Below are 25,254 nucleotides of genomic sequence, written 5' to 3'. Positions count from 1 at the left end.
AGATTTCTTGAAACAAAATCGGCTTTGCTGCAGGTTTTCTATGGCAATGCATGATGGAGAGACAGCCCTCACGGGGAACACGCTACAGTAGCTTGTTCTCAGTAGCTGGGTCAGAGTGCAGCTGGATGGGAGATAGTATCTCTCTCCACCAACGGGGTGCAAAGCTTTGCAAGGGAGCAGTCGGACAATAATCAGCCTCCTAGAGGAATGTCACTGAGACTGCAGTGCTGCGAAGGTTCCACATGGTCAGCGTGTGATCCAAGAGGAAAGGAGCCAGGTGGCAATTAAAGACTTTCAGTGGCTATTCCATGCTCATTTGAGGGGGTGGGCGGGCAGAATGAATGAGTTCTGGGGGTGGAGCGGTGGCTCTGTGGCTAAGCATCTGCACCTGTGGCTGGAAGGTTGCCGGTTCAAATCCCCTGGCTGGCAGAGGAATCCTACTCCGTTGGGCCCCTGAGCAAGGCCCTTAACCCCAACTGCTCCAGAGGTGCTGTACAATGGCTGACACTGCACTCTGACCCCAAGCTTCTCTCCCTGTCTGTGTGTCTCATGGAGAGCAAGCTGGGGTATGTGAAAAGACAAATTCCTAATGCAAGAAATTGTATATGGCCAATAAAGTGATCTTATTTTCTGGTTAAAAACAAACTCGGCTACAAAGGCTGGAGACCATAATGTCTAGAACATAAGGTTGTAAAAAAGAGTCCATTTTATCCTATTTTTTAGGATTCAAGAATTCCATCAATCCATTTTTCAATGGGTCCCATGGTGTCAGCCACATTATTTGGGATTTGGTCATTGTCATCTACAAGCCTCAGTATGACTGAGTGGCCCAAGTGGAATCTCCAGTTCCTTATGTCATAGCTGAGCTTGTAGGATTGTCTCCTGAATTGATCTGGCCGATGATTTTCAGGAGGTTGAGCAGCAACATCTAGCTCCCCTCATAAACTTCTCTATTCTCTGGCTCAAAATGTTTATTTTCCTTAATTTGTGCAAGTACGGTTTCGTTCAGTTTAGGAATTATTCAGACTGGTCCTCTGTGCTGCCACTAGAACACCAATATCCTTCCAGCAGTGCAGTAACCAAAGCCAAACACAGTATTTCAAGTGGGATCAAACCAATGTATTGTAGAATTTCAACAATTAGTGGTTTCTCCACTAATGATGTGTCCACGCATTTTGTTGGCCTTTTTTATTGCCTCATCACACTATTTCGAGATGGAGAGCAGAGAGCAGAGGGCAAAAGGGCTGCATTATCCCACAGATGGGTGATCAGGAATATAAAAGATGGGGAACGGGAGAAACAGAGCCTTGTTTTTGCCTTTAGGAAACAAGCGAAGCTGAATAAGCTGGTCTGACAGGAAGGGCTAGTGATGTGGATTCTCTGTGCCAGGAATTTGTGAGAGGGGGATTCTACACGCCCTCCCTCCCCGGTGAAAAGCACATTGGCCATCACATATTCTTGGATCAGAGGCAAAAATGGAAAAAAATCCCATCACGGAGTCAGTCCACCTAGGAAGCCGAGCCAGCTATAGGTGGTTTTATTCTTTTCCTGAAGCTTTGCAGTGTCACACTGGAGAATCCCATAAGACCTGATCCTGGCTGTCGGATATATCAGCTTTCCATGCCAGAATTCCAGAGCTGAATAGTAAGTACAGCATTCCTAGGCTTCTTCCTGTCTTCTCTGTATTTATTGGGAGGGGATTTGGATAAGAACAGGGTTTTTAGAAAAGTCAGTGCAAGCTTCCATTGGTAACTTGGGTTTACAGAGAGAAAATCCGAGCAGTCTCAGTGAAACCAGACCCTCCAGGGTGAAAAACTCCAAAGAAATAAGGCCGGCCTTTAAAATGATTGATGTAGCATTTCTCTGAAACAGGTATGTTAGCCTGCTTGTTATACAGGTATATTTATTGTGTCACCCAAGAGCACTGTCCTTTCTCGCTATTGGACATGCATATTTAATATTTAGCAGTCTGGAGTTCAATGGATTTGCTTAAAATTACTTGCAGGAAAGAGCCTCTGCATTGTCTTGTTATAGATTATCTTGCAAATGAGAGATTGAAATGCACACAACATATTATCAAATGCGATATTAAGGAAAAGTAATATCTAAATGTATTGTTGCCTTGTTAATTTTCTTTCTTTCACAACTAGTTTGCACATGCTTATACTCAACATCCCAAGGACTGTAGGACACACAAATGTCAGGAACAGTTTAGAGCCACCTGGCAATGTAGCCAGTATGTCTCTGGGAATAGCAGACCTCCAGGGGAAAACTCACACAGACATGTGAGGGAGAACATGCAAACTTCACACAGAAAGACCTTAGCACAAAATCAAATCCAGGACCCAAGCACTTTGAGGCTGTAGTGCATATATTTCACTTCCTTTATCTGAAATAGCTGTGTGTAGTAGTGTATGATGGTCCCAATAAAGGCTTGGGTTTTCAAAAGCTGTGCCCCTGCACAACAGAATACTCTGGAAGTAACTAACCAGCTCATGAATCACAGAGCTATTAAAAAACAGATCTGCTTTGAAAAGGAGCTGTGCTGTTATTTTTGGATGGTCTGCTGTCAGAGTGTAATCTGGGGGGCGTTCTCGATCGCACCACCAGAATACATTTCCTCTACCTTTCTAAACAGAAAGTGAAGGAGGGGGCACTCCATTTTTTCCACATTGCAGTTTTGAATGACAGACCACGCTGATGCGGATTCCCAAAAAACTCTTAAGTGGAAATAAAGACAACCCTCACCCCCCTGCCAGAAATCACAAAAACACTTCCTCCAAGAGCCTCGGTTGGACTGTCAGTTGTGCTTCTTCTTTCCCTTTTGAGTCAAGATGGAATCCGTGACACAACGGATCAAAAATAGCCTCATTCGAAGAAGGAAGTAGAGATCGTTTCCAGTGCAGTTCTTTTCTCGGACCATGTGGCTTTTGAACCCGCAGCGCAGAGAATTCATGGTGATCAGGGTATTGATCAGCTCAATTCCAAGAAAGAAGACTGATAAAAGGGTTCATTGTTTTGGCTTTCTAGGTGATGGTGCAAAAAGACAAACATCTATGCTGTCTTGCCTTACAGGGCCACTGGACAAGAAATAAAATCAGTGTGTTTGTCCAGGAGATAGCCACAGATCCAGTTTAAAGGAGAACCGCAAGGCTATTCTTATATTTTGGGGTTAGAAAGAATCAGCATTGACGAGTGCATTTCAAACCACAATAAAAGTCAAATGTGCACAGTAACTTGTAAAACATTCAGTTTACATCACAAAATAGATGAAATTTCCAGGTAGGAGCAGCACCATGTTCTGTGATTCAGAACTTCAAATTTACAGTGGCATGATGTGTCCTTAGCACATTATAAAGAAGTGAGAATCCATCTCTTTTAATCCAATATAAATATTGATCTGGATATTTTGATGGTTTTGCTGACAAAAACTACTTGTTAACTCTGTATGCAGATAAGTACCGGCACAGCCGGTACTTATTTGCTTGTACATCACAGTACATTACTCATTACAGTGACTAGTGAGCAGGAAGGGCCACATCACATCGCAATCTGTTGGAACTGGAATTCAAGTTGGCGACTTACAGTACTTTCAAAAAGTTCATGGCTTGACATTTGTATATTTGTTCTATAGCATTAAGGAATTGATTTTGTTACCGAGATTTAATAACTGGTCTGAGAAAGTAGGACTGCAGTCTACCTATACAAGCTGAATTTCATTAGAAAAACTAGCACATCCTGACATATAATCAGAAATGTCTTTCTTCTTGCTCCTTCTTAATGGAAACATATGAGTGGTGCCATGATTTAACTGAATCAAAAACACACACGTACAGATAGTTACATGATAGGAAGACCATACGCTTTAGTCCGTCCTAAGAATTAATTAGTTATGAGTCACACATAGTCTTCTGCATGTGGCATGCCATTCTGCAATTTCCTTCATTCGTTTTCAATTCCAAGAAGTCCAGCAGGTGAAAGTGAAACCTGCAGCTTGTGCAAAGACAAGGGCTCTGTTGCGGCACAGTGAAAATCCACTTCTGAAGGACGGCAGAGGAATGAAAGGGGGAGAAAGAGAGGAGAGCACAAGCAACAAATACTGCCCAAGGATTTCCTGCTTGTCTGCATGGGTCCGGACCACTCTGAGAAGAAACATGCAGCGCCTGCACTGTTTTAGACATGGCCACTTTTAAAACCGTCCTGTACAGCACACAGTTTAGATGCAAGGACTGTGGCGGTAGAACTGATGTTTTGTATTTCCCTCTTTGAGCATTTACTGCCCCAGTAACGAGATCTTTATAGACTACAGTGCCCCTGAGAAAATAATGCTGGTGACTGCAGTGTTTGAGAATCAACATAGGAGAGAGACAAATAATGCGACTTCCAATTCCCGTGTTTCATATAAGCCGAATGCATCATTTAATTATACACAAATAATTAAATTGAATAATTAGTCTTTTGAACTTTTGCCTTCTGGAAGATGTTTGCATTGTCCACAGCGCAAGACAAATAGAAGGACATTTAGCTTTGTTCCAGAGGCCATCAGTCTGGCAAACGATGACTGTAAAGACATTTTATCAATATGATCTCTATTGGATAGAGCCCCCTCTTACATCTACACACACTTTAATACAATCTTAAATATTGCACACTCTTACTCTTGTTATCTACATATATTTCTTAGTAATTTGTTATTTTATTTGGAACATGTTGTATGCTGCACCATAAATTGGCTCCTTGGGATGAATTAAGTATTGTGAATTGATTTGAAAATCACGCAATTTGCAGGCTGAAGGAAACAGAAGAAGCCAGTGCAGAGGATCTGAAAAGGCCGGTGCATGACTGGCCCTGCTCTACAGACCTGAGGCACACACCCCTTGTGTTCAGAGCTAAGAGGTTTTGATTCTTTCGAAGACAGCAGGGCGGAAGGTGTCAATCTCTTCCAGGTGCTTTACATGATGCCCAATTGTCCCAGCAGGTTCAATTCGCAAGTAATTCCAATGCTCTGAATAGACTCAGGTGGCCGATTTCAATTACAAATAGTGTTTTGCAGCCAAACTAAAAACAAAAAAAAGGTTAGGGAGGAGATTTTTGAAGTTCTATTGTTTTCCAGTGCTGGAATGTGGTGAGTATCTGGGCGTGCTCGTCTGTCACAGCTGGGAGTGTGCTTGTAGTGATCTTTACAGATCAACACTCCACTGAGCCACTTCAAGCTGTAGCTCCATGTGTGAAGCATGAAGCTCGATGTGGATCCACTGCCCAGCCTTGTCCTTTTAGACAGGAGAAGGAGAAAAAAGTCCCTCCGAGCAGAGATGTTCGAGACGAGGAAACTATTCCCAGGCCAGCGCTGTCTGGACTTGGAGCTAGTAGACGTGGTGCCGGGAGTTTGGCTGAAGAGCTTCCAGTCTTTGAACACGGAGCGAGATGATGAGGTCAGTATGTTCCTCCTTCCTAGAGAGGCTACAGATGGGTAAAGGGGAGCTACTGGACTGTGAGTCTATTAGCTGGGAGACTAATTAAGGAGATTAGAAAGAGCAGGATTGAGAAGCTGAGGTGAAGGAAATTACTCACTTAAGCATTGTTCCTTTCCTGAATTGTTTGTCACGGTTTAATTACCAATTAAATACTGGCAAATACTGTACAGTAGTCTTTCTAAGAAATTTAAGACCAAAAATGTATTTTTATATGAATTCTACATTTTGCTCAGTGTATTTCTGCAGTTTATCCTTGATATCGATATAAATCTTGTTAATGAACCATGCTTTGTAGTAATTTGCGCTGACTACTGTATATACTGTAGATCAAATTGAGAGCACTGATAAACTATTCAGTGGTTTTGTAATAGCAGAAAGAATGGGCAACTGATGAGTGCAATTTGCTGGCTGCCGTTAGTGGTTTAGTGCCAGTGTTAATTTACCTAAGCTTGATGGTTGATTTTGAGGGTTGGTGGGTATCTGAATGCAGTTTTAATATCCTAGCTGCTTAAACACAGTAAGGTTTGAAGTATGTTGACGTTGGCTACTGACCCATCATCTGACCCATCATGTCCAGATGGTTTGGGAGTACGCTTGTAGCGCTTTATATGACTTAGTGATAATTTGTATTGGAGGTGCTGAACTCTGATCCCCAGGGCTCACTCTTTCATCCCCTTGGCCCTTGATTGATCAATCGATCTGCTTATTTGACTTATTGGAAACATGTTTATCTACTGAAATTTGAGTAAAGTGCATCTTTTGAATAATGAGTCATCGGCCGAGATCCTGTACAATCCCAATCCAGTGTTATTTTTCCTTCTGTGATTTGTCCAGTGTTGAGGAAACCTCCAGAAATCATGCAATAGTGTTCCTGTACAATAAAAAGACAGTGTTCAGCAGCATTAAAGATGCAATGAATCTGATCGCTCTCCTATTTGTGTTAGGCTGTTATTTTAATTCTCAGATCATTTTTTTAATAATTTTATTCCGACTCTATATTTGCTTTGGCATCAGTTATTTCCAAATGGGCATATTAAAAAAAGGACCCACTTATTCTCTGTGTTGTGAAAAAGATATTTCTGTTCTGGAGTATACAGAAGAGCAACCAGTTATTCGCAAGCTAAAAAGGAACCTGATTCAAGTATTCAAGGTCCTTAATTAATGAGGATAAAGACAAATGAATTGCGTTATTCAGAATTAAAAGTCAGACTTGAACCAGACAGCACAAGTCGAAACAGAATGCAAGTGCATTTAAAACCGAGGACAGGAGGTGCCCCTTTACACAAAGGGTGGTGGGGGTCTGGAACGCGTTGAACTGCCATGTCTAGCAAGCTCATTGACTTTCCTTATTTTTTTTAAAGTCTGTATTGATTAAATTAATACAAATCTCCTAGAACTTGGACAATCCTGCCTTTAGGAGAGTAAAGCTCCTTTAATTTGTACTTAACAGATCAGGTGATGGTACTATGACACGATTCCCACACTTTTATTACTGGTGTTTTCGGGCAGTAATTTAAGTAGTCTCTCTTCTCCCACCTTAGACTGCAATTGTTGATACATCCGGAGTTCTCTGTTTAAAGTCATAATAAATATTTTTGGGCAAGACATTGACAATTCTCAGAGTCCACACCTGCTGTGCAGTTCTTAGTAAGCTAAGGTTTTGAGAATTGTTCTCCAAAGAGTCGTTATTTATTTTCTTATGTTCTTCTTGTGGTTTGTTGTGATGATTATTCCCGAAGAAAACAAACAGTGAACTTGTGGAATGACAGAGTCACGCAAGACGTTTGCTGACAGTCCTGGTGCCAAACTAGCGCTGAAAAGCACTGACATGAGCAGGGGTCTCACAGTGGTGAAACCAGGGTGCTGCCAGATAGTTTTAGGGACCCCCTCCTCACGGGTCTGGCACTTAGACGCAGATCGCTCAGGCATTTGGGAGAGGGCAGGCTTGTGGCTCGCCTATAAATTAACACCGCATGTAAAGTGAATAGCAGTTTCTCAATGGATGATTATGTTTTAGCACCGGTAGGCACCATTCTGGATTGTGAATTGAAAAAGACTAAAATATTTTATGTGTGGAAACTTTCGTGGACAAAAAAAAGAGACTAAATCAATTATGTGATTCTGCCCAGATCACCTTAATGTGTTTCAGTCCAGAGGCAAGACCTGTCCTGTCTCAGAGTGGGCTGGGGTCAGCTGGAAAGGTAATCATCGTACCCCTTCTCCACCCTGGGGCTCACTAAGTCACCTACTTTGGCAACCAGTTCTAGTGCTTCAGCAAGAGGCTCAGGTCTCTATGAAGGAGTACAGCTAGGAGGCTGTGCTACTTTTGGACATCAATCCATGTAATCAACTATTCACAACAATTCTACATCAGTGAGAGATATTTTAATTACATGCAGATTTGGTTTGCCGTTTTACTATTTTCATTATATTTAACCAGTGAAAAACGCTTTGAAAGTCACATACAAGTAAATCGTGTATTAAAGTAACCGGGCTAGTGTTTTATCCTGTATTCCATTGTCTCTCTAGTAGTTATAGTAGTTTTAGTCCACTCTTTCAACTCGGGTGTTTAAAATAAAGTTTTCCCAGTGGCGTCTAGCGGTGTCCTTGGAGGTGACGTTTACAATTTCTGACTGTCATCAGCCAAGCTTCCTCCTACAGTACACAGTACGCTAAATGAAGACGCGTACAGCAGGATGCCCTCCCAGCACGGACTCGAATCGCGGGACAGGCCTATAAAGGAGCCGCCCACCGGACAACCTCCCATCTGAATTATTCAGCGCGCCTTGGGCTTTATTTCTGAGTGGCGCAGCTCTCGCCGTGCAGGTGCTTTTGACGGCGCTAAGCGCAGGGCTGTAGCCTTGGAGCAGTTCCGTACTGTACTTCTGAAACAAAACTGATTTTCCGAATTCAGGAGCGCTCTCAACACGCTTTCGGTCGTTTGTAAGACATCTGGAGACGGAGCGATAACAAAAAAATATATAACAAGGTCTTTCCATCATCCGATCTTTACTCCCTTATAAGACAGCCATGCACAAATATTCTTTTTTTTCTTTTTTCTCTCAAGTTAGATCGATCGGATGGAAGTCTTAAATATCTAAAATGCACTAGTGCTTCAGTAGTCAATGCACCAGCTTCGCGTGTGAAATGTGAAAAGTGAAGCGAAGACGGAGTTCCAATTTTCGAAAAAATGAGGAAATAGATCTGTTTAAAGCTGGGATTGTAGTGTCCGCAAACCGATCTCTTTCAACCGTCGACCTACTGTGAATGCTAGGAAATATGGGCAAGGAGATAACGATGGTAAGCATTATGAATCGCAGTATAGCGTGTTTATGTATTGTCTATTTTGTTTTTTGAGTTTTTGGTGAAGTTGCGTCGGCAGCAGTCTTTTAAGCTTTCGTAAATCCATAATGTCAGGTAGTTATACAAGTTATACAAGGTTTGACGTCAATAATGATGATGTACAGTAGTAAACGTTCTGAGGAGCTCATTAATTCCCTTAAGGTGGCTCGGTGGCACACTGGTTAGCATTGCTGCCTTCCAGACCTCGGGTGCTGTCTGTGTGGAGTTTGTATGTTTCCCCTGTGTTAACGTGGGTTTCCTCCAGGTGCTCTGGTTTCCTCCCACAAGAAGATGGTGGTACGCTAATTGGCTTCTGGGAAAATCGGCCCTGGTGGGAATGTGTGCCCAGGGTGTTCCCCGCCTTGTGCCTGTTTCTTGTCAGAATAAACTCCAGGTACCCCTCAGCCCTGTTCTGGATAAAGCTGTCAGAAGAATGGATGCATGAATGATTTTCCTTAGTCTTTGAAACTAGGCTTGCAAATCACTTTAGAGTTATTGTAAGATATGGCATTAAATATCAATATACAGTATATCCAGTAGAGTTGTGGATATATGGGCGTTAATCGAACAGCCACTCTGCGATGGCTTAATAACCGTGTGTCTCTTGGACGTGTGGAGAAGTTGTTCCAGTGCCCTTCTCTTAGCCCGTGACTGAAAGCGTGTGTCCTCCTGCCTGCGTGTTTGTGTGTTCTTGTGGTATGCCTGGAGCTCTCCTGGTGACCTCCCGCAGTACCTGCGCAGGTGGTGACAGGAAAAGGGACAGAGGCACAGCTGAGTGCAGGTACGGAGGGCTCTGTATGCAGGTGTGGTGGGGTGGCCTTACACATGTACAGCAGAGAGGATGGGTTGGGACTTGTTCCGTAGCTGTTCGGGGGAGAAATGGTTTCAAATGCTTTCATCTGCAGCCGGTTTCAGTTTGCCCAGAGAAGGGTCTGCTGTGGCCCTGGACGGTCACAGTCTGGCAGGTCCTTGCAGGTGGACGATCTTGCTTGGCGATCAGCTCAGCAGATCACGCGCTCAAGTTGAGTCATGGGTTCTTGAAGTCTGGGTCAGAGCCCCGTGGGGATCATGAGCATCAGCCCGTTGCGTCCCAGCAAGGGGCCTCAGCAATCTGGGGGTGACCACATGGGGCGGAGGGAGACATGACCCCCACTTTCTTGTCCTGTGTGTTTGCATCTGTGTTGTGGGGGTGCTACCGTTCATGATGGAGACCCCTCTGCCCAGAAATCTGGATCACGTGCATACTGTGTGTGTGTGAGAAGACATTCTGTGCTGAAAATGATCGCAGCCATTTTTTTCCCCAAGGTGCCTGGTCTCTCCTGAGTTAGTCCACTAGCTTGCCAAATCTGCAAATCTTTGTGTGGCCAGAGAAACTAAAACTGGCCCCGTTTCCAGCCCGATTGTCACTCAGTGCCTGTGCTGTGGTGCTGTCACAGTGGCAGGCGAGAGGGCTGCAGATCCCAGCGCTGATCTAGGGTGTGACCATGGGGAACTGCTGCTTTATTGTGTGGGATCTTAGCAACAGACACCTGTCGCAGGAAACTGGCAGTAGTTATTTAGTTATCCCCCCCTATTATTCAGAGCTGGAAATTGCTCACTGTCCCAAATCAGTAGAAAGGAAAAAAAACGTCATTAAGTCCCGAGCTTTGGGAGTTGTGGCAGGCAACCTGTATCTCTCAGAAGAGATCTGATTTTTTTTTTTTAACTTTCCTCTTTTTTTTGCTTGGTCTTTTAACTTTAAATGCACAATAGCTGAGACAGCAAAAAAGATGCCGGAGTCATCTTTTTTTTTTTCTTTCCTGCCATCTGCATTCAATGCAAAAGAAGGAAGACGGATTCCCTGGCTCAGACTGAAGAAGGATCTTGCACAAATGTGTTGGGCACGACTTTTTCACGGGGAGAGAGAAACTGGATCTTGTGTGCCGTGCGCCATTAATAGGCGCTGGGAAATACAGGATTTATTTTCCGCCTGTATCTTTTCCTGAAATATAACGCACAAAGCCAGGTGCGATATTGTGCGAGACCCTTTATAAAACTACAAGAGAATTGCATGTTCATGGCGAAAGTCTTTTTTATTGTAATCCGCTGCAGGTTTTTGAGGAAGCATTCAGTCTGGACGATTTCTGTATCTTTATTCCCAGCAGCTGGAAAAAATTGGTCTGCGTTTACGGAAGTGAGAGGGATAGCTCGATCGCGCTCTCTCCAGCACTGAAGATCATGAAAGAGTGTGTGTTCATGCATGGCCCTACTGCCACGCTGCCCCGCTTGGGCTACCACATAAAACCCGAGTTTATCGTACTTCAGAAAAGCTGAGTGTCTCTGAGGGGTCTGCCCACTCTTCCTTACTCTCCCAGCTTGTGGGCTATGTGTGGGGTTTGTGGCTGTGAGCTGAGATCTTCAAAACACCTCTTTTGTGTGGGTGAAGGACACAAAACTATCTAATTTCTCTTCAGAAGAACAGGGGGAAATATGTTTGTGAATATTCGTATTCAAATGTGCCCAAACAGAACCCACCTCTTTGAAGGGCATCATCTGCACAGGAGTCCTCAAAAAGCCTTTGATGAGTCAAGGCATCTCTTTTGCATGTGGGTGGACAGAGAAAATAGTTTCTTTCAAACACAAATGAGATGTAAAGTAGTCACGGTGATGGCTTCAGAACAGGCCTAGCTTGAACTGGACCGGGCCTGTCACTCAGTACCTGCCAAGTTGAAGACCATCAGCAGGTTAGCGCCACCAGGCTTCTGTCTGGGCTTAACAAACACATTTCTTCCTGCTCGGAAAATGGCATCCAATTCGACTTTCCGAGCCAGTCCCACTACCTGACGGCCTGCAGGTGTTTCAGTGTGAAACCAGATTCACGTTGCCAGTCTGGTCAGCAGATCTTTATCAATCTTCACCTCTCTCGCGAAACCTGATGCTGCGGGGGTTTTTTGTAAAGCTGAGATACTTTTATTTTTGCTGCGGAGTTTCCACTCGCAGCTGAGTTTTCTTTCCGTCAGCTGGCCCCCCAAGGCGTGAAAGAACCCACCCTTCTTTTCCCTTCCTCAAAACCGTCAGCCGGTAAGATAGGTGAACCGTTGTGGAAGAAAGGAAGACCATTCTGGCAAAGGTATCTGTGTCCTGATAGGAGAAACCCTTAGTTTCCTGACCCAAGGGCAGCTGAGCCCATAATGATTTTAAGTAATCCAGGGAAAGACCAAGTATTTTTTCCAACTTTTCAGGTTTCTCCCTGTGAGCCCACGACCTCCATGAGGTTGCGCGACGTTACAATAAGGAGGCCCTGGATTGTTTTCTGTGGGATATTCCTCTTGGAAAATGACAGGAATCTGAATACAGCCTGTGCTCTGTGCAGGTGTCTGGTGTCTGTTGTCTGAGCCACAGCGACGCAGGTCTTGATCTAAAACTGTGCCTCTTAACCTCTGAGTTCAAGTGATCTTCTATACAGGTCACATCAGCCTGCGGCCATCTGGTTGGAGACTGTGTGTGTGCTTTGTCCACCAGAAGAGAATTTCTGTATTTTTGTCAAGCAAATGCTTTACTAAGCAGGCCCTGATGTAAACAAGGCAGCGCCACAGCGAGGGTCTGTGGGTCCCCTGCCTGTGATAAGGATGTGTGATGAAATAACATGCATTAAAGAGGCTGAGTGGTTCGTCCCAGTCATTCAGACTCTGTAGATCAATCCTAAGCCTAGACTGGTTGGCTGGCTGTCTAGCAAGTAATGTCATTGAAGGACTCGGAGCACGCCGGTTTTTAAGAAAAATCTGATTCCCACCTGTCACCCCCATCATTGGCCCTGTGCTATTCTTTTTCAGACATAAAATCTGCTGAGTGCTGGGTTGTCCCAAGCACACCTAGCCAAGGAGCTCTGTATTAATAAAACTCCTGAAATGCAATTAAAAAAAAAGATTGCTGGCATACACTGACCTATTTTGGAGGTGAAAATCAATAGCTGGCATGTAGTTGCAAAATGCTGCTTGTTGGGCTGCCAAAAAGAATTGATGGTAACCCTGTTGTCTCGTTAATTGATGACAGCCAGTGCGCTCTTCAGTTCGATTTGATTTCTTTGTTCCTGGTGCAAGAGTTGCAAGCCACTAGCAAGTATTGTATGGGAAAAATAGAAGATTTTGTGAAGCTTAATTTGAATTAGCTTTTAACCCCTGCTATAAAGACTCCAGATTGTCTTACAGGTTTTTTGTGAGATTAAAGGGATGTTCCTGTGAAGTTCTAGAGGAGCTGATGTACCTGTTGCAATCACATCGAGGGTCATTTTTCCAGAATATCATACTGTGCAGGACAAGACCGCAGAAACAACACATTCTTGTCTTTGCACAGACTTTAAACATTGCTGGGCTATGCATTGTAATGTATTATGTATAATATCCTGCGGTCTTTCCTTACGTGTTAGTAGCACTTAAGGGTGTTAAATTAACATTTAGTAAGATACTGTATAGAGGACAGATTACTTATCAATGATTTGGTATTGGAGTATATGGCAGCCTGATTTAGTTGCAAATAATTCCTAAAAAAACTGTTGTTTTATTCAGTGCACCAGGTACAAAGAAACCAAACAAACTGAAGAGTGCGCTGGCTTTAAAATGGTGCCTAGATTTAACTCGCCTTGTTTTTAGCCTTTGTAATGTAACCATGGGTTTTTGAAACGCAGTACAGTCCCACTCCGTATGGAAGAGTAAGCTGAATTTACTTGACTTCATCGTGCGTGTGTGTACAGCGAAACCAGGGAGTGTGAGTTTGTATTGGCTACAAAGCACTCAGCCATGCTTTCATGTCCTTTCGAAGGTCACCCGGTGACGTGCGGGCTTCTTGTTTATCGTCTTGCTTATCGGCACCTGTAGTCTAGCGAGCCTGTGAGGGAAACAAGGGTGGGGTGTACTGAGGAGTGGGCCAGCCACAGGTCACGAGTGGAAGCTGTGTGCAAGTGTCCTGAAATCTTCCCAGCAACTCTGTTTTGTTCCCTTTGCTTTCTGCACACGACCTCCAGAGGTTTATTCTTCATTCCTCTTCCACCTGTCATTCTGCCTACAGCAGAGTGGCCCCGGGTACTGGAGATCCCCAGTCCTGCCGGTCTGGGAAGAACCTGTGTGCTTCTGAGGGGCGGGTCTTCTGATTCTAGCCTCTGCTAAGCTTTAGTTTTTCTTTCAAGGTAATAGACTCCGGAAATCTTTCTTCCTCTCTGCAATTTCATTCCAAGGCAATAGATAACTTTCTTATCTTCTGAGATGCTGGTGTGGTGAATTCTTTGTGGGTGGTTTGTTTGTACTGCTGTGTTGAACTCTGCTCTCGAATATATTTTCCCCAGGGGCTAGAAAGGCTTAAAGCTTGAATTGAATTAATGGAGCCAATCACAGTTTTCAGGCAGCAGTCCATTTAATGAGGCTCACTCAGTGTGCAGTGTGACTGAGTCGCCCATTAACCTGTTGTTCCCGCATAATACATAATAAAGACCCAATTCTGTTTTTCTACCTAGGGAACTTGATTCCGCTTTTCCAAATTTTAAAAGGCTTTGATCCATCTTTAGGAATACATCGATTCCCCGGAACACCACTGGGAAATGAAAGAGCCTTTAAGACAGGAGGAGACCCTCCTTTGCATGTAGGATTGTGGGAGTCTGGGACCACGTCCCGGGCCATGCGGTTGAAGCTGACTTTGTGGGAACCTTTTTGGACCAGACTGAATGGAATTCTGGGATTATTAAGCGACTGGCCATCGACCCAAGCAGAACAGGGTCCGGTGGCTTCCTCTTCTCTCTAATTGCTCATGTCCTTTTCCTGTTCATTTCTCAGAACCCGGTCCAGGAGTGGGGGGAAGAGGTGGAGGATGGGGCGATCTATGGGATCACTCTGAGGAGGGAGCCGGTACAGCCCCCCGAGGACGGGGAGGCCCAGTCCGCCTTCTGCTTCGTCCAGTACAGGACCTACAAGGTGCGGCGGCTCAAGGCGGCCACTCTGGACAAACTGACCTCTCGGCTGCTGGAGCCCGGCGACGACCCCGACTTCGCCAAGATCTTCCTGGCCACCTACCGCGCCTTCACCGACACCAGCACGCTCATCGACCTGCTCCTGCACAGGTGGAGCCACTCCCCCCTCCTCTTGAGCTCTAACTGTGCCCTGCTGTGATAAAGCCGAACTTCCTCGAACGTATCGTACTGTGGCCCTGTTATACTGTGAACGTAATAAACAGAAAGATCTGGCTTTCTTCCTGCATGATCCTTAGAAAAGCTCCCTGCGGTACCCCATGGTAAAAACAGAGTAAAGTGAGGAACGTTCGCACAGGCCTTTTAGTGGGAAATGGCAGAGTGGGTGATAGGAATTCTGGGAAAAGACCACGGGAATCAGGCTCTGACCCTCTTCAGTTTCTTCAATGAACAGCTAGTCTCCTAGAACCTCCAGGTTCAAATTCTCTATCTTTTGTTTGTGTGGGAATGGTGTCCTATTTTGAAAGGGTGGATGCTTGCTTGTTTTGCGGATTAAACCGGCTTGTGGAATGCTCCACTGTTGGGCTGCTCTTCTATTTTAAGGCAAGGGTTGGCCCAGCCGGACAAAGGCTTGGGCATGGTAGAGGGTCATGGATGGTAATAGATGATAGTCTTGTCAAGCTACCCCCAGTACTGGCAGAAAAACAGCCCTGGACACTTGAAGTGACCACTTTTGTTGTTGTCGTTTTTCAGAGATGACTCCATCACTGATGTGGACAGCAACGTCTGCCACGTTCGTCCGAACAAGAGGTGAGGGAAAGGGTCAGTCTTTGAGGGCCTGCTTTGATCTTTCCTCCACATGCTCCCCGTTTCCAGCTGCAGCAGAAATCTGTGATCCTCTCTTGAGCAAACTGCGGAAGATGTAGCACGGAGCTTTTGTGTCACACTGGAGCGGAATTGACTCCTAATTTGCACAATATCATTATATAGGCTCAAAGATGCAATTCTTGGTTGGGATGATGAAGAAAACAATGTTAAAGTGTTACTTTTTGTTTTGGGAGGATTTTGAGGAAGCCGAAGGTGCAGTTTTGTAGTGAACCTGTTGTCTAACCTCTGTGAATCCCCTTCAAGCTTGTGCGTCTCATCTCTCCCTCCCTTTCTCTCTTACCTCCCTTTTTCCTCAGCACTCTGATCCCGCTCATCCAGATGTGGCTGGAGGAGTATGCAGAGGATTTCCGGGATCCCCCTCACTACTCTTGCCTGAAGGTGCTGCGGGGACACCTGCGCAAGCGTCTGTGCTACCGCCGTCTATCCCAGCGTGCCGAGACCCTGCTGAAGAAGTTTCAGGATGCAGGTACGCCCACGGGTCACCCTGGAAACCTTATCCCCGCCCCCTAGCTGATTGCCTGGAAACCTTAGCCTCACCCCATGGGTCGCCCTGGAGACCTTAGCTGCTGTGCTCTGTGATCATCTTCCCACTGTTCGTCCCTCACCCACCCTTCTTCCTGCTTCTCACCTCCAGAGAAAAATGGCAGACAGCAGGCCGCCCTTGGCTCTGGTAAAGGCGACTTGGAACAGGACTGCATTAAGGTGGTACGGGACTTCCTGGACTTCCCTTCCACAGACATTGCAGAGCAGCTCACCCTGCTGGACGCGGTAAGTCTCAATCACTCTCCTGTTGTGACAGCTTGTGATTGTCCAGGTACTATATTGCAATTGGAGCTACAGCCTGATCAGGAAGGGCAAGAGACCCAGGCCTTCGCCTTCAGGGATATTGCCGAAATTGAGGAAGTGTCACGCCCTCTGCAGCCAGAGGGCGCTCCTTCTCTGTCCTGTCCCTAGTTTCCGGTCTGCTGTCCTTCCTGTCCCTCTCTTTCCCTTGGGCTATATATTTCCGGGTCTTGCACTCTGTCCTTGCTCAGCATTGATGTTCGGATGTCCTGAGACCCGCCTAGCACCAGGGTGCCCCACGTCCGCTCCCTGAGGGCATAGGTTTCTATACGGCATTCCTGAACTCTTTGCACTAATGAGCCCGGGCCTTTTTCCCGTCTCGCCGCTACGCATATGGGTCTTTTTCCGCTCTCCTGCTCCCCACGGTTTGTCCCTTTGGACGTCCGTGACAGGAAGCAAATGATTTTTGGAGGTTTTATTCACTTTCTATGTTTATGGCTTTGTGGGAGGAAGAGATCTTCCACTCTCTTTTCTTTGATGGTCTGCAGCTAATCTAAGCAGCATACAGCCCCAAAAAGAGCACAAATCTCTCTGAGATCTATTCAGGTTTCTGCCCTTACTGTCTGCAGGTGCTACAGCATTGGCCCTTGGCATGATCTTGATGTCCGTTTTGAATTGGACTGTAATGCCTCTGTCTCTCCCTGTCTGATGCCTGCAGGGGCTGTTCATGAAGGTGCTGCCATTCCAGTGCATGGGCTGCATCTGGTCCCAGCGCGACAAGAAGGAGAACAAGCACCTGGCGCCCACCATCCGCGCCACCATCGCCCAGTTCAATATGGTCACCAACTGCGTCATCAGCACCCTGCTGTGCCAGCCTTCCTCCCAGCGGCCCTGCGACCGTGCCAGGGTCGTCGAGAAGTGGATCGAGGTGGCGCAGGTCGGTCTGCTCCCAGAGAACCGCCAAAAAAAACAGACAAACTTTGGCCCCGTTCTAGCATGACCCTGTACACAGTGGTTAAAGACACTGAGGCTGTGATGCACAGAAATCTGCCATCTTAGCTTATCCTCCTAGACATATTGATCTGAGTAGCATTCAGTGAAGTCTTTAGATCTTAAACCCACAATCCTCCAACACCAGAGATCTCCACCTCCGAACCGCATTTCAGCGCATCGATACAAAGGGCTTTGGCTCCTCCCCTCTCCCCATCCAGTAGGCGTTTAATGGAGGTCCTTCCTGTTCTCTGTGTTGCAGGAGTGCAAACAGCTGAAGAACTTCTCCTCCCTGCGTGCAATCCTCTCTGCTCTGCAGTCCAATGCCGTCTATAGGCTGAAGAAAACCTGGGCGTCCGTCTCTAGGTAGCACACCAACCTGTTCTCTCAGCCTACAACAATGCTCCATTGAGAAACCAGTTTCCTGGTCTTTGTTAAGCCGGTGGTAATTTTAAAGTTTCCACCTCTGGGTTTGGGAATTCTGCCTCCCATGTGATTCCTTTTGTCTATTGTTCTTGATTGGATTTTCAGTCGGCAGACAAAGGGGTTGTATTTTTGTTGTCTGTGAAATTCCGTTTGCCTATGGATTGAAAATGGTCCAGTCTCCTCGCTTTTATGTGATGTGAGGACTCTGGATCCCATTTCCACCTGTAAATATGTACCTCACTGCTACATGGACAGCGATTGCTAAAGATCTCATGTTTTTATGTTGATTTTTCTCTTCCAGAGAGAGTGTGACCGCCTTTGAACAGCTGTGCCAGACCTTTCCCGATGAGAACTGTGCCCTGGGCAGCCGAGAGATCCTTATGGAGGTAAAGAAATTCCTTTAATCTGCTTTGGTCAGCAGTGATAAGGAAGTGTTGTGGCTCATGCAGACTACTTAGGTTCTTGAGATCCCCAGTCCAAATCAATCAATCGATCAATCAATCGCGCTTTTCAATATAGCATTCTTGAAGCACTTTACCTAAATTATACAATAACTACCTTCATTTGTCATCTCTTTTTTAAAACATTTGTTCAGTTTGTATCATGCCTCTTAAAGGCTGAAATACATGCAAACTGAGGCTGAAGCTGTCCTGAAAGGACAGTTAAAAACCTATCACTTTCCTTTAAAATGTAATGAACAGCACATGCTCCACGTTAACTAATGTAAGTTCTCCTTCATTAAAGTGCATGCTTAAAAAAAATGAGGAACACAATTGTTGGAAGACAGTTACTTTAAGGGGAACTGCAACTTTTTTAAAATATTTCACGGTGAGAAAGAATCACGATGAGTGCATTTCAAACCACAATGAAAGAAAGATGTACACAGTAACGTGTAAAATCTCCAGTTTACATCACAAAATAGACAGAATTTCCATCATTGTCTGCGATTCAGAACGAGGCAACAAAATATCCAGTAAGGTGAAGCAGCCCTGTGATATTGCAAACAAGTAGGCTTGTGAACCCATGTCTATTAATCCAATAGAAATAGAAACTTGTAAACTCTACATGGAGAACACATTGGAACATTTCTGCAGTGAAATGACTGCCACACAGCCTGTACTTACTCGCTCATTCATCGCATTACATTAGTCATTACAGTGACTAGTGAGCAGGAAGGGCCACTTCGTGTCACAATCTGCGTGAACTCTTGCTCTCGGCTTAGTGAGACCAGTGGTTTGTGACAACATGGCAACTTACAGGAGTTTGGCAAAGTTCATGATTTTGTGCTTATTTTCGGAATTTGTCAAATTTAGAGATACCGTCAATTTTTTACTAACCAGATTTTAGAACCAGTCTAGGAAATTGGCAATACAGTTCGCCTTTCATGTAAAAAAATCTCCTGCTTAATGAATCACAATTAACATCACAATTTGTTCAAGACCTGGAGAAACTGGTAATTTAATGCTTATAACAAGGAGGTGAGTCCCTCTGCCTTGTAATTGTCAGTCCTGCTTCGAGGTGTTTCCACTCTGAGTTTCTCTCTCCAGCCCTGCTGTTCTGTGTTCACGGAGTACAATGACCCTTAAATGTTCTCTCAGAAACTCTGAGCTCCACAGTGTTCCCAAGACCTTTCTTTGTAAACACCCTGAGTGCTGAAGTGCAAATTGAACCCAGGGAGTCTTATCTAATAGCCTGGAAACAACTGGCTTCTTTACAGGCCAGTAAACAGCAATTTGAAAGTACAGTTACCTGGGAAAGGTGATCGCAAAAAAGGTCTATATGTTTATAAGTGTTAAATCTCTGGGCTGCTTTTTTAACATTTTAACACACCTGTACAGCAGGCAAGAACAGGAGCAAGTTTAATAATTAACCCCCAAGCGCTGGGCCTGGGATTCTATAGAGAAGGGAAATGTGCTGTAAATCCTGTCCTGTAATCAGTGCTGGTGTTTGCTGATCAGGTCCTACAAGCCGCTATTTATTCTGGGTTCATACAAGTATGATGGAGAGAAAAAACAAATAGTGTCAATACCATTAAAAGGCCAATGGAAAGCTGAAAAGGTAGTTCTTGGCAGCTTTTTAGTTCTTTATGGCTTTTGAGCCTCATTCTGTACAAATATATTTTCATTCAATATTTGTGAATGAAGTCTTGTAATTACTGGTTTCATTTCCCCTAACAAGCAGATAAAAAGTCTGGCACCTGCGACCAAAGTTAAGCTGATGTCGCAGCCCTCTATAAGGGTTGAATGAACGAGTCTCTGACAACCAGGCTACTGTAGGGCTTGTGATTCATGATGGGGAGGCACAGAGGCCAGTGGTTTGAATGTGGCAACAAAGATTGTGAGACTTATCTGGTCAAGTATGGTTTTGTTTGCAGGACCGTACCTATCTGTAGGTCTTAGTGGGGTGATCTGGGAAGTGTCCCACCTTGTAGAAGTTCTGGTGTGTGACTGATTTCTCTCTGCTCTCTACACAGGATGGCAGCACTCCAAACGACGACGGCTCCTGCCCCAAATCTCCCAAGCACTGCCCCGTTGCCCAACAGACGGTAGGTCCCACAGGAAGGTCCTCCTGGCTCGAAGAGCCAATATGGACTTTAGTGCTAGTGTTTGGAGCAGGTCATTGGTGTGGATCTGGAGAAACTGATGGAACAGTACTAGGGGAATTACAGGAGGAAAGCCATAAAAAGGGACTGCAAAACAACGGTTGGGGAAGTAGTCCCTGGGTTCAGTGATGAGATTTATTTCAGGTGAAGCCACGGCAGAGAAGGAGGTGCTGTTAAAACCCCATCCACAGAGCGGCAGTGAAATAAGTGATTTTTTACACAAAGGAGCAAATTAGTTTCCGCCCCCACCACATTTAAAATGGCGTCAGTGTTCCAGTCATAGCTTAGGGTCTTTATTTTGCTTTGCAGAAAGGCGCCAGGCAAATAAGACTTTGTGTGACCAACGTTTTCTTCCTGTCTGTCATACAGACGGGCAGAGTATGAGGGGCACCCCCCTCTCATACTGGGGCGGAGCGGTGGCTTTGTGGCTAAGGATCTGTGCCTTTGGCTGGAAGGTTGCCAGTTCAAATCCCATGGCCTGCAGAGGAATCCTACTCCATTGGGCCCCTGAGCAAGGTCCTTAACCCTAGCTGCTCCAGGGACGCTGTATAAATGGCTGACCCAGTGCTCTGACCTCAAGCTTCCCTCCCTGTCTGTGTGGAGAGCAAGCTGGGGTATGTGAAAAGACAAATCCCTAATGCAAGAAATTGTATATGGCTAATAAAGTGATCTTATCTTATACAGAGCACAGGCAATGTCCCATACCTGGGTACTTTCCTCACTGTGCTGACCATGCTGGACACTGCCCTGCCTGACACAGTGGAGGTGAGTGGACAGACCGACTGCTGACCGATGACGGACCCTGGCTCGTGCGTTATTCTGATGTGCTGCCATCTCAGTTTTCTGACTTGGGTAAAAGCGTGCTGGGGGGAAATGTGCCCACAACCAGCATACCAAGCACAGCCTCATACCAAACTGCCAAAGATAGGATTTCAGTGAGATGGCATTCGGGAAGCTGCACAGTTTTTCTTTGCTGGATTGAAGTGAATAAGTATATCCTTAATTTACAGATTGTAAGAAAACCACAGAGAAATGCCAAATATTGTCACTTGTTCTGCAGCGCCCCTGCACAGCTACAACAACAAGTACTTTGGCAGGAGCATCTGTCAAGAAACCCCCGGTTGAGGTTCTAGAATCAATCAGCCACTAAAATATCAAATGAGTTAGATGGGCAAAACGGCCTGTTCACGTTTGTAATTAATTAGAATGTGGTCTCCGTTGGGCTCAGAACATGACAGCAGTTTTCTTGGCTCGGTGGTGCTGAGGACTCACTCTTCTTGCCTCTCAACCTGCGTTTCTCTCTTTTTCCTCCAGGGGGGTCTCATCAACTTTGAGAAGAGGAGAAGGGTGAGTGTTACTTTATGTCACTCTGCAGTTATTTTACCCAGTAAACCCAGAGTAAGGGGAGAGCACTTACATTTACTATGGTTATAAAAAGGGAAAATATTGCTGTTGACCTGTAATTATGCCCATGAAAGAGTTATATTTCCATCCTCATAAATTTATTGGGCTGACATTTTTATTACTTTGCAAGTGACTCATATTATTACATGTTGAGGCAATTTTACTGTAGTATCTTGCCTGGAAGTACAATCCCAATTCCCTGCCTCGAATGTAAACATTCAACACTGCTCCATAATACAGCTCTCAAATATTTGTCTACTAGTTTTATGGGGAAAAATGATAAAATGGTTCTCGTGACTCTTTCTAGGTGTCAGCTTAAGCTTCTGTGTTGGTTTCTGTAAGGTTGCCAGTGACGAACTGTAATTATTTCTCGTAAAGCTCGCTGCTCATTATTTAAACCTGTGCAGACCATGATACCTTTTAGATTTAGTAAAATGAAACTTGTTTTATTTTTGGGGATGTACAAAGGAACAAAAAGTAAATGGTTAACAAGCATGTGGAGAAGCTATGGTTTATCCATAGAAACGTCTCTGAGTGTCATAGAAAGCCATTTTGAGGTACTGTATCTCTTGTGGCAGGTGCCCATGTAAATGTCTTGCTGGCATTCCCTCTCTTCCCAGGAGTTTGAGGTTCTGTCTGAGATCAGGCAGCTACAGGCCGCCTGCTCCCAGTACAGCCTGAGTCATCATCCCTGCGTCTCCACCTGGCTGCAGAGCCACAGGCCGCTGACCGACCAGGAGAGGTGAGGAGCTTTGGGTGCCGGTGGGGAGAGGACTGATATCCATGGTTCACAGGCGCTTGACACAGCTCTAAGACCACCTTTGTTGGAGTCTCTATGGTACTTTGTGGACTCCAACCGAACTTCTTCGTGACCTGATAGCAATGTCGTATCCGAAGACAAACACTGGCATTTCTTGGCATAGATCCTGAGCGGTTAGAGATGTAGGTTTTGTTTCTACCCTCCTGGCAGAGGAAATAAGGATTTGGGCACAAGTGCGCTGCAGTCAGAGACCCGCAGCTTCCAGCTTCGCTACCAGGAAGTGAGGGTCAGGCCACATGGGTGAAAATGAGGGTAGGAGTGATGCGGAGGGATGAAGGGCAGAACAGGGGTACATTCTTAACTAAGTTTTACCTAATTGTGCATAGTAGAGGGAGTCACCCTCCAAATTCATTTAAGAGTCTTCCCCAAGTCCTAAACAATTGATAACTCAAAGATGCCTATCCATTCTTGTTGGGGTCTCTATGGTACTTTGGGGACCTAATGAAGGTGTACCCTTTAATTCTAGAGTTTTCCCTCCTTTGGTGGCTGACCTTTGAACTCTGTGTCCATAGCTATGACTTGTCACGTCAGCTGGAGCCCCCGGTGGACACCTGCCCTGGGTCCCCCGGCACCTGGAGCCACCGTCTCCTGGCCAAGAAGCTGACCTCGTGAGTATCCCGACCGAGAGAGATGCAAAACACTGAAAATTATGTTTTTTGGTGTTAGGAAAAAAACGACTTTTTAAGTGGAGAAATGTGTTCTTCCAATATACGACTTGTTGGCCATAGAGTTTCCGATTCAGGGACTATTCAGGGATTTAAAAATCATTGATATAAGCATTCAAAAGAGAAGCTATTGTCTCAGATCGGAGTCTCGCATTCTGGGTAACCTCATTTTCCGGCTGACAATAGGCTGCTCACCGTGACTGACGGATCCAGTGGGAAAACTCTCCCTGACCAGATCAGTGTGTCCTCGTCGGGATCCAGTGGATCGGAAATGGAGGATGTCTCCTCGCCCCACTCCCCTTTGAGGGGCAAATACAAGGTACCAAACAACTTTTATAACTTTTACAGAGGGGAGTTAAGGCTGGTCTTGGAGGAACAGATATTGCAGCTTCTGGGAAATCTGCTGTGATCAAGAAGTACGATCTTGGAGAAATCAGCTGGGGATCCCCTTCCAGGATGTGACCCGGCCCTACTTGTCTCTTGCAGCCCCTGTCCAGCTCTTGCCAGGATGTGGCCGAGGAGGTCTTCTCCCCCACGGGCTCCTCCTGCTCCTCCAGCTCCTGCAACTCCCAGCCCGACCTGCCCTCCGCCCCCGCGCACTTGCAACACCGGCGCTCCATCTCCATGAACTCCCTGCCTGTCTACAACCGGCAGGTGGCCGACTGCTGCGTGATCCGGGTCAGCGTGGAGTTAGGGAACGGGAACGTCTACAAGAGCATCCTGGTGAGTGCGGTCACCCCGAGCTTGTGCTCAGTCAGCTAGGGGGCAGCTTGTGGCTTGTGTTACACATGGAAGATCAGACATGGGCCAGATCCAGCAAGGGGGGGGTCCTGAGAGGGGAAAGTACAGTCCTCCTTGTTTCGTCTGTGTATGGCGTTACTGTCACAGCAGGCCGTTTTTCCTGTACATTGAATCTCGGACTTCCAGCTGCAGAAATGTCTGGTTTTATTGCCATTGCCGTGGGTGATTGGGACACATCCAACTCCTGAAATGCGCAGCAGAAGGATGAGCGATTAAGTAGATTCCATCGTTAAATGGGCTGGTGGATGGAGTGGTTTGGGCTCCTCACGTTTTGCTTTGGAATTTTGCCTACTCAGGTTTTAACCTGAATAAAGTGCTTCTGTGGACGATTCTTCTTCGTTTGTGGAAATTCCTTCAAGAGGTCCCCACCTAAAGCAGTCTTGTAGGGGTTATTGTTTTGTTACTGGCACTAGGAGTGAGAATGGGGGTGTGGCATGTAGTCCTGGGGGCGTGTCCGGCTGTGTTCTGATTTGTGGCGTAGGGGCGTATCCGGCTGTGTTCAGTAACAGCTCATTTTCTTTCTCCCTGTTTCCATCTCCCGTGCAGCTAACCAGCCAGGAGAAGACGGCCCAGGTGGTACAGCGAGCCCTGGAGAAGCACAACCTGGAGAGTAGCAGTTGCAAGGACTTCTCGCTCAGCCAGGTCCTCTCCCAGGACAGAGGTGAGCTGCAGTGTAGAGTCGGTACCACGAGTGTCAGAAACCTCACCTCTAGACCACTTCCGTAGAGATCCTGCTACCTCCTTTACTTGTTAGTAGAGCTTATCTTTGTACTTACCTCACTTGGAGGCAAGATCAGCTGTTTCTTATTTTGACTAGCCTTTACTGATCTGAAATAAAAGAAAATTAAATTGTAGCAACAGATTTATCCTGTTGGGATCTAGGAGTATGTCAGGGGTTCTCTCTCTTCTGTTTGACTGCTATCGTTTGCTTGTTTGCTCCGCAGTGTCAGTCCTTTCACTTGTCGCTCTGCTTTCCCCCGTGTCCCCGTGCAGAACTGGTCATCCCTGACAAGGCCAATGTCTTCTACGCCATGTGCACCTCTGCCAACTATGACTTCATCCTGCGCCGGAAGTGGCAGGGCAACAGAAGTGGGAGGGATCGCAGCAGAGGGAATGTAATAAACTAG

General features: G+C 45.7%; 1 protein-coding gene across 1 annotated transcript; it reads left to right on the top strand.

Annotated features, from left to right (window-relative positions):
- The first annotated feature begins 1,309 nt into the window (after positions 1-1,309).
- On the top strand, positions 1,310-25,254 carry rgl3a (ral guanine nucleotide dissociation stimulator-like 3a). Its single transcript, XM_069195751.1, has 18 exons — positions 1,310-1,644; positions 4,789-5,432; positions 14,618-14,901; positions 15,502-15,558; positions 15,933-16,102; positions 16,271-16,404; positions 17,138-17,356; positions 17,672-17,775; positions 18,137-18,221; positions 20,309-20,380; positions 21,122-21,202; positions 21,752-21,784; positions 22,462-22,583; positions 23,174-23,269; positions 23,513-23,645; positions 23,813-24,049; positions 24,674-24,788; positions 25,121-25,254. Exons 2-18 carry the CDS (start codon positions 5,235-5,237, stop codon positions 25,252-25,254), a joined length of 2,274 nt encoding a protein of 757 aa, XP_069051852.1. The 5' UTR covers positions 1,310-1,644; positions 4,789-5,234.

The sequence above is a fragment of the Lepisosteus oculatus genome, chromosome 11 (assembly GCF_040954835.1).
Source record: "Lepisosteus oculatus isolate fLepOcu1 chromosome 11, fLepOcu1.hap2, whole genome shotgun sequence".
Taxonomy (NCBI): Eukaryota; Metazoa; Chordata; class Actinopteri; order Semionotiformes; family Lepisosteidae; genus Lepisosteus; species Lepisosteus oculatus.
This window is presented reverse-complemented; position numbering and strand designations above follow the sequence as displayed.